Below are 8614 nucleotides of genomic sequence, written 5' to 3'. Positions count from 1 at the left end.
ATTGATCTTAGAATCAAGATTTTGGATGTGTATGGAGATTCTGCTTTAGTTATTAATCCGATCAAAGGAGAATGGGAAACTCGCCATACTGGCCTAATTCCTTACAGAGATTACGCCCATAGACTGCTGACCTTCTTCAACAAAGTGGAATTCCATCACATACCTCGTGAGGAAAATTAAATGGAAGATGCATTGGCTACTCTGGCATCCATGTATCAAGTGAAGTTTCCAAATGAAGCTCCTCAAATTACAATCATGCGTTGTCGCTACCGCGAAAATCAACAGAGTCACCATTAACATATTTATCCTGAAAAGGAAAGGAATGCCAACAAACCACGAAACAAAACAATGGTCTCACGACCAGAAAAGAGGGTAAGGGAGTCGGTTGCGCGAAGGGAAGGTGTTAGCACCCCTCACGCCCATTGTACTCGATGGGATCCACGCTTATGGTCTAATCTATGGGTGTGTAACGAATCTACGCCTAATTTGAACTAGTATGCATGCAAAATGTATGGAAAATAAAGAGTTATACTTGCACGGGCCCTACCTCGCTCCCTACGTATCCTTTTTAAGGAATCAGAGGTGTCGTAGCTCGGCTAACTAGTTTTTGTTTGTTTTGTGTTTTTTAGGTGAACGAGTCACATTCGCACTCCGCTGCTAGACCTTTGGAGTCTTACGCTTGGGGATGGAGCAGAAATAACAAGCTTTTAAGAAAAGAAAATCAAAGAGTGTGATTTGTGTTTTAAAAGATGCACGAGGAAAACCTAAATTAAAGGGGGAAGCTTGCTACCTATGTTGTCATACAAAGGGTGAAATACTAATCTAAGTTAGCAAACACCTACTGGCGTAGGCCAAGTAGTAGAAAAGTGGTCACGCCATAGCCAAGGGGAGCGTATCACCCAAGTCAACTAAGCATTAGACCAAGGAGTTATGAATCTTTAACCAAAGCATTGTGTTACTGGTGCAAAAAGGAGCAGAGGCAAATTGGTGTGTGTGTACACCGAGCGTCAACGTCGGTCAACGTGAGCTAAGAAACACGGGGGTCCAATTGCACGGACCCGCTTCACTTTACCCATTGGGCCTTCAACTCGACGATCTTGGGGACTTGTCCGGAGCTTTGAAATTGCAAAGAGTGAGCATAAGGACGACCTGGGGACTGAACATTGTGGGGGTTGATTGCTAACCCTTTCTGCTTGCCTTCTTGAGGACTTACATTGGTCTTTGTTAGGACTTCCTGCAAGCACAAACATAAACACACCAACAAAAACAGAGCCTCTTTCGAGGGCTTGGCCAGATGAATGCATGTCTAAGTCCTACTCCTCATGTTAAGAATGAAAGAAAGTGATAAAATGCGAGAAAAGGTAAAACGAAACAAGGTCAATACCAAACGGATTATGATCCGTAAACTGCAGCAAAGTAAGAAAGAAAACCATAGATCCCGCAAGCAAGCTAGCAAAGGCAACAACAAATAGTCAGCACACCGATTAGCCACATAAATAAACAAGGATTGACGTCGTGAAAATAAATCACGCGTCAACGTACGCCTCGAGCATACTCACAATACACCTGCAAAAGGAACAAGCAATCCTGATAAATAGGTATAAAGTAAAAGACATTGTCTCTATGATGAGAACACAACACAAGGAAGTGAAGTTATGTCCCACAAATAAAGCGGAACACAAATCAGATAAGCATCATCGGTAATCACCTTTCCAAATGCCTTGCTTACTTGCACACAAGTTTGAGATGACAAAACACCTCAATCGGAATTGCGTCATTATATTATAAGCTAAACCGAAAAGGAAAGAATGGAATGGGAAGCGAAAACATAAAGAAAACAAGTTAAAACTAGCATAGGCATGGAAATACAATAGCAAACAAACTTGCGAACGAAGAAACAATCATGAAAGAGCAAAGATGCAAGCATGCGTCGACTTAAGCTAGCTTGTGCGTCGACCTGGACAACAAAAGAAGCTATGCGTCTACCTACAGAGTCGACCTGAGCTAAATCAGACCAGGTAAGAAAATTCATGCCTCGACGTAAGCACAAGCATGCATCGACCTACAGGGTCGACCTGAGCTAACCCGAGCTCCACAAGAAAAACCACGCGTCGACCTAAGCATGAGCATGCATCGACCTATGCAGACAAAGAAGCTATGCGTTGACCTATAGGGTCGACTTAAGCTAACCCGAGATCCACGAGAAAATGCATGTGTCGACCTACACTAGTGTATGCGTCGACCTACACAGTAAAAATAGCCAAAACCAAATTTTCTCACAAGCAACCATCATGCAGTCTTCCATGAATGTTCAACATACGAATAAAGATCAAACATGCAATGCTATGAGTCAAGAGCGAACACATTATTCAACAAATTGATTGGCCCTTAAAAGCGCAATTAAGCATTCCATCGAACAATTAGCATGCAAGCATTGGATCGTAAGCATTGTGATCATATTATCAAGAGAAAATCATCATCAAGCCTCAAATTAATTCAATTAAGCATAGACATCACGAATCGTCAATCCACAATTAATTACTACATACTATTGCACAAATTTAAGAGCAAAGGCCTCACATGAACAAAATATCAAACACCTAGCATGCATTTTCTTGTAGCTTAAGAAAAGTACACATGGCATGAAGAAAAAACAAACTCACAGCTTCAAATCTTATCAATTAAGCAAAATTAACAAGAATTATCAACCGATAGTCGCTCACCACATGCTTACACCCAAAATCAAGAGCCAATGCTTCACATAAACGAATTATCAAACACTTAGCATGCATTTTCTTTGATCACAAGCAATATGCATGTATTAGCAACAACAAACCACCGATAAATCTCAAACTCAAACAATTAAGCAACATCAACATGAATCATTCAATCAACACACAACATCATCATCAATTATCACAATTCCATCATCCACAATCAAGAATCATCATGTTAATTTCGAATCAAGCCATAAAGTCAATGATCTAACAAGATTTATAATGAATTTACTGGATCAAACGAAGAAATAACGATCGAATGAACACGAACGCGAACACGACGCAAACACAAACGAAATCCAAGAGATAAGAGGGAGAGAGTGGCGCGCAAGCCTTGGGAGGAGAGAGAGGTGAGAATTCGATGATTAATGAGGAAGGAAGATCTTCATTTTTTCTTTGATCTTGGTTTGTTCTTGAGATTTGATGAAGATTGTTCTTGAAGTTTTATGAAGATTGATGAAGTTTTGTGAGTTTTTATGGGTTTGATTCAAGAGAATTGAGAGAGAATTGAGAGAAAGTGTTTTTAGAAATTTGGGAGAAATGAAGTTATGAGAGAAAAAGAGGGAAAATGATTTATATAGTTAGAGTGGTGAAATGCCAAAAACGCCCCTAACTTTATTATTTTTGAGTTTTTTTCTAGAAACGCGAATCGGCGGAAAAATCAGGAACAAGACCAACGCCAACTCGAAGATGACTAAATTTGTGACTGGTGGCCGCGAGAAACGTCATTATACGATAAACGGTGAAAAAATTATGCGCGTGTGAGCAGCGAGAAATTTTATCAGTTCATCTGAAGTAAACGTGCAGACTTTTGTGAGTAACGCTCAAAGAATGCGATGAAACTCGACTTTCCACTCAAAATCTGAACCTGAGTATGTGACGATGAATCGAAGCTGACGAATATTCGGAGAGAACTCCGCTAGAATGGACTTGATACGGTAAAAATTGAAGAAGTTATGAAATTTCAAACTTGACGCGACATACCCGAAAACTCAACTTTCTTTGTAAAATCATGACAATCTTCAAAGTGCTGGGCATTTTCGGTGCATAATTGGTCTTGGTACCGAACATATGAAATTTCAGGGACAATGGCACGAAGTTGCAGTTAAAATTTCGAACAAATCCGAAAAGCGGATCATGAGATATGAATTTTTGAGCGTCCAGGAGACTACAGTGCAATAAACCCGAAATATCGAAAACAAATACTTTTCGTCCCCTTCCTTTATGAATTTATTTTCGTCCTGAACACGAAAGATGTAGAGAATGGCTAAAAACTCCCAGCACGCGGGAATCAAACACATAGCACCTTCCAGACAGGACTTGCAAATTTTTATATTTCAACCGTATAACCGAATTTCGCACCATATTTCCTTGAGACCACGAGAACTCTTTAATATTTTTCTTCAGCTTTTGATTGACGAAATAGACGTCATCCGTAACTTATAGCTCAACCAAATAGGGCAAATTTTGGGGTGCAACATGCGCCTGGATAGGCCGGCACTTGTGTTCGCTATTGAAGTTATCACAAATGACAAGCCATGATTTCATGACATCAAAATCTTCTTACAGAAACAAGAGTAAGCACCTGGGCATCTAGCAAAGACAAAAGAACTTTGAGAATATTGTCTGGTAATTTCTTCATGATTGGAAGTGTGCTCTACAAGAGAAACTTTGACATGGTATTGCTCAGATGCGTGGATAGACACGAAGCAAACCCATTAATGCAAGAAATTCATGAAGGATCTTTTGGCACTCATGCCAATGGACATGCAATGACAAGAAAGATATTAAGAGTAGGTTACTATTGGATGACAATGGAATCTGACTGCTACAAATACGTAAAGAAGAGCCACAAATTCCATATCCATGCTGATAAGATCCATGTGCCTCCAATGCTTCTCAATGTTATCTCTTCTCCGTGGCCTTTCTCCAAGTGGGGAATTGATATGATCGGAATGATTGAACCAAAGGCTTCAAATGGACACTGTTTAATCTTGGTCGCCATTAATTACTTCACCAAATGGGTTGAAGCTGCTTCTTACACCAATCTTACTCGACAAGTGGTAGTAATATTTATCAAGAACAATCTCATCTGTCGCTATGGCATACCCAACAGAATCATTATTGATAATGGTTCCAACCTGAACAACAAGATGGTGAAAGAGCTGTGTGGTGAATTTAAGATTGAGCATCACAAATCCTCTCACTACCGGCCAAAAATGAATGGAGCGGTAGAAGCGGCTAACAAGAATATTAAGAAGATTGTCAAGAAAATGGTTGTGACTTGTAAGACTAGCATGAAATGCTCCCTCTTGCTCTGTATAGGTACCGCACTACAGTTCGCACTTCAACTAGGGCAACACTTTTATCCTCGGTATATGGCATGGAATTTGTGCTCCCAATCGAGGTTGAAATTCCCTCCTTGAGGATCCTAATGGAAGAAAAGTTATCAGAAGCTGAATGGTGTCAAGCTAGATACGATAAGGTGAATTTTATTGAAGAGAAAAGAATGACCGCCTTGTGTCACGTTCAACTTTACCAAGAAAGAATGAAGAGAGCCTTTGACAAATAAGTCAGACCTCGAAGATTCAAGGAAGAGGATCTCGTGCTCAAGAAGATATTACCACTTCAACCAGATCCCAAGGGCAAATGGACTCCTAATTATAAAGGCCCATATGTTGTTAATAGAGCCTTTTCAGGCGGTGCTTTGACTCTTACGACTATGCGTTGCACCCCAAAATTTGCCCACTTATTTATTCATCAATTGGCCCCCACCTTACATTCATGTGCATATCTCATTTAGGCCATTCATCCATTACATTCATCCATATCATGGTTACTATTCAGAATTGATAAGAAAAGAGCTTCTGCAGAAGAAATTCCTGATAAAAAATAAGAGAAGATTTGAAGTCTGATCGTATGGCATCATTCCCATTGAAGTCCTCCTAAAATCAGGGTTTCATCATTTCCAAGTCAAAGCTTTGATTAAAAGATACAATTCTCAAGTTCATCAAGCTTTCCAATTAGGGCTTTGACCAAAGTCAACCCTATTGACTTTTTGGTCAAAATTTAATCAGGAGATGATTTTTGGATATAAAAATGTGGTTGCTTTGAAGAAATATTCATTGAAGCTTCTTTGATTGAAAGCTGATTGAGAATGGGATCGGAAACTGAATAATCGGGAAATTCATCCGCAATTTGAAAAATCAGGAAAAGTTGACTTTTTGGTTAAAATCAAGGTCAACCGTCAAATATTGACTTTTGGTGGAAAGTCGGTCAAAGAAAGTCAAAGGAAAAAAATAAAATCAAGAAATTATTTGAGATTGCCATTTTTGGAAAGTATTTGAAATTTGAAACTTACCAAAAATAGTAATCTCCATACTTAGAGAGATTTTTGGGATTTTCTGGAATGTATGAACAGTCCACTTCAGCACCTATTTACACGTGGCAAATGGCAAAATTTTAAGACAAGCTCAACATTAAAAGTGTTCAAATCACAGCCCTCTACAAATTTGTAGTTGGAAGTTTTTCCATTTGGAGCCTGGATCAAGAGATATTGAGGTTTGAAGTTTGAAGTTTCAAATTGTTTCGAGTCATGGTGTTAGGCAAAAATTCTGGGCAGCGTGATACATTTCATCAAGCATGTGGTGCGCTGACTTTGAGGTTGATTCTAGAGAAATATAAAGGTCCATTTGGTTCAAACTTGGTGTTTATCTCTTCTCCTCCATGTCCTCTATCTAACAAGACAAGAATAACGGAAATTGGATGAGTATTGAACAAACTACAAAGCTTCAAAGTCATGCCCATGCAAAGTCATCTTGTAGCATATGGCTGAGCATAAAATTTAGGTCACGCGAGGCATTTGATCACACACATGGTGGGCTATTTCCATGTCCAGTTTTAAGGAATTAGAAACATCCCCTTGATTCAAATTTGATATGAACCTATCTCTTGCCATGTCCTCTTTCTAATGATCCCTAGATGGTGATCATTAGACATGTATTGATCAAGATAAAGTGACTCAAAGTCATGCCCTGATCAAGTCATGTTTCTTGCCAAGATTATAGGCCAAGCTGAGCCACGCGCAAGTGCATAATGTAGAGAATTTACTTCATGTTCCAAATCATTTTTGAGTGGGTTGTGACTCTCGTCTCCAATAATTCCAACATGAATCTTCCTTATCTCCATCCTTTCTTCCTGATGGTACCAGTTTCGAACCAAATGAGGACCTAGGGACGAAGTTATGGACAAGCGAAGTGAAGCTTTTGGACGATTGGTGTTGCAAGGGATCATTTCGATTCTTCTGCAACGTGTATATGTTGTTCAACAACATGTTTCCTCAATATAACCCATACATAATTCTGCACATAAAAAGAATAAAAAGGAGGCCCCATGATAGTTAATTCTCTTCACTCACGGCAACAACAACAACTTGCAATATAAGTTTGTAAAGAAAAGAAATCCACCACTGCAGCCACACCTTAAGTCCATGTAACCTCACCATATAAAAGCTAAGCTCTTCAAAGTAGAAAGGGGACACGCTTCATTTCCATCTTTTTTCAGATTTCAATCTTCTTTCTTCTCTCTCGTTCTCTCTCCACCTTAACCGTTTCTAACTACCTTCATCACCACCAACCACCATAACAACCACCTCCAACCATCAGCCTTCTTCATCTTCATCACCTTCATTCAACCATAAGGATCTAACCAACCTCCATAACCGAATCACCACCACCTTCAAACTCTCTCTCATAATCATCATCACCTTCTCCAATATCAACTTCACACCAATCAAGGAAACCGTGAGCAATACTCTCCGTTCTTTCTCTCCATTTTCAAGAAAACTCCGCTCAACAAAAGTGTGAAAAAAAAAGGTAAACATGTGCTTGATTCGTTGAGGACTATACAATGCATATTCATCACCTTCGTTCAGTTGGCAATTTCAGTGGTATTCAAAAGAAGTTTCAGTTCATAACCACAAGGAAACCGCTGCGAACGTAACTAGACTCGAGAAATCAGTTACAACAAGTCTGAAGAGGAATCACGGAAAGTTTGTTCATGCGTTTATTTCGCATCGAAGGTCGCAATTAACTCATGATTTCCTCTGCAACAAGATTGTTAAGCCATAGTAGAGTTTTTTTTGAAGCTTGCGGTTCGCCAACATGTATGTTTTCTTGGATCTTTCTCAGCATCTTAGTATTCTCGATTTGCTTTCCGATTCAATATTGTGTGCTGTGATTCTTGATGATAGAGTGTTTAAATGTTAAAACCGATGGCATATTTGGAATCTACGTTGAAAATCGAGTGGGAATGGTGGTTCTTTTTTTATTTTCCGATCACTTTCGCATCGGCGCCGTCATGGCCGCCATTTTGTTCACCGGAGAAGAAGAAGGATGTTTCATGGCACTGTTCACGTGAGCCTCATGAGGGTTGCTTCCAGGTGTTCCACGTTCAGCCGTTTTATTTTATTATTTCAATTAATTTGGTTTTTTTTAATAAGGGAATAATGTGTTGTTACTCATTGATTGGCCATGGATTCTGTTTCGGCATTTAGTGATTTTAAAAGAATTGTGACCCTTTGATGTTTGTTCATAGTATTGCATGTCACGTCTGGAAAATAAATACACTTGCTGGGTAATAAAAATGAAATAAAGAGAAATGGTATAAAAAGGGAGTGGGCCTCGCTCTGGGTTTCGTATGGGCTTAGCGCCAGTTTTGATTTCTACACCCCTGGGTTACTGGGCCAAGATGCCATCTAATATAATCTCTGCTCATTTGATTACTGCCAATACACCCCCTGGTAAATGAATTTTAATTTTGTTTCTCTTATTTTTCTA

The 8614-nt window shown here is 39.4% G+C and overlaps 1 protein-coding gene across 1 annotated transcript; it reads left to right on the top strand.

The window, feature by feature from the left end:
- Positions 1–4591: 4591 nt before the first annotated feature.
- On the top strand, positions 4592–5203 carry LOC131659336 (uncharacterized). The gene has a single exon (XM_058928543.1). The coding sequence runs from the start codon at positions 4592–4594 to the stop codon at positions 5201–5203; it is 612 nt and encodes a 203-aa protein (XP_058784526.1).
- Positions 5204–8614: the final 3411 nt, after the last annotated feature.

This window comes from Vicia villosa, linkage group LG3 (genome assembly GCF_029867415.1).
Source record: "Vicia villosa cultivar HV-30 ecotype Madison, WI linkage group LG3, Vvil1.0, whole genome shotgun sequence".
Classification (NCBI taxonomy): domain Eukaryota; kingdom Viridiplantae; phylum Streptophyta; class Magnoliopsida; order Fabales; family Fabaceae; genus Vicia; species Vicia villosa.
Note: the sequence above shows the minus strand (reverse complement) of the source record. Positions and strands in the feature narration are given on the sequence as shown.

Excerpts from the sequence above, each read along its gene's own strand:
- LOC131659336 (XM_058928543.1), top strand. The coding sequence starts at position 4,592 with ATGGAATCTGACTGCTACAAATACGTAAAGAAGAGCCACAAATTCCAT.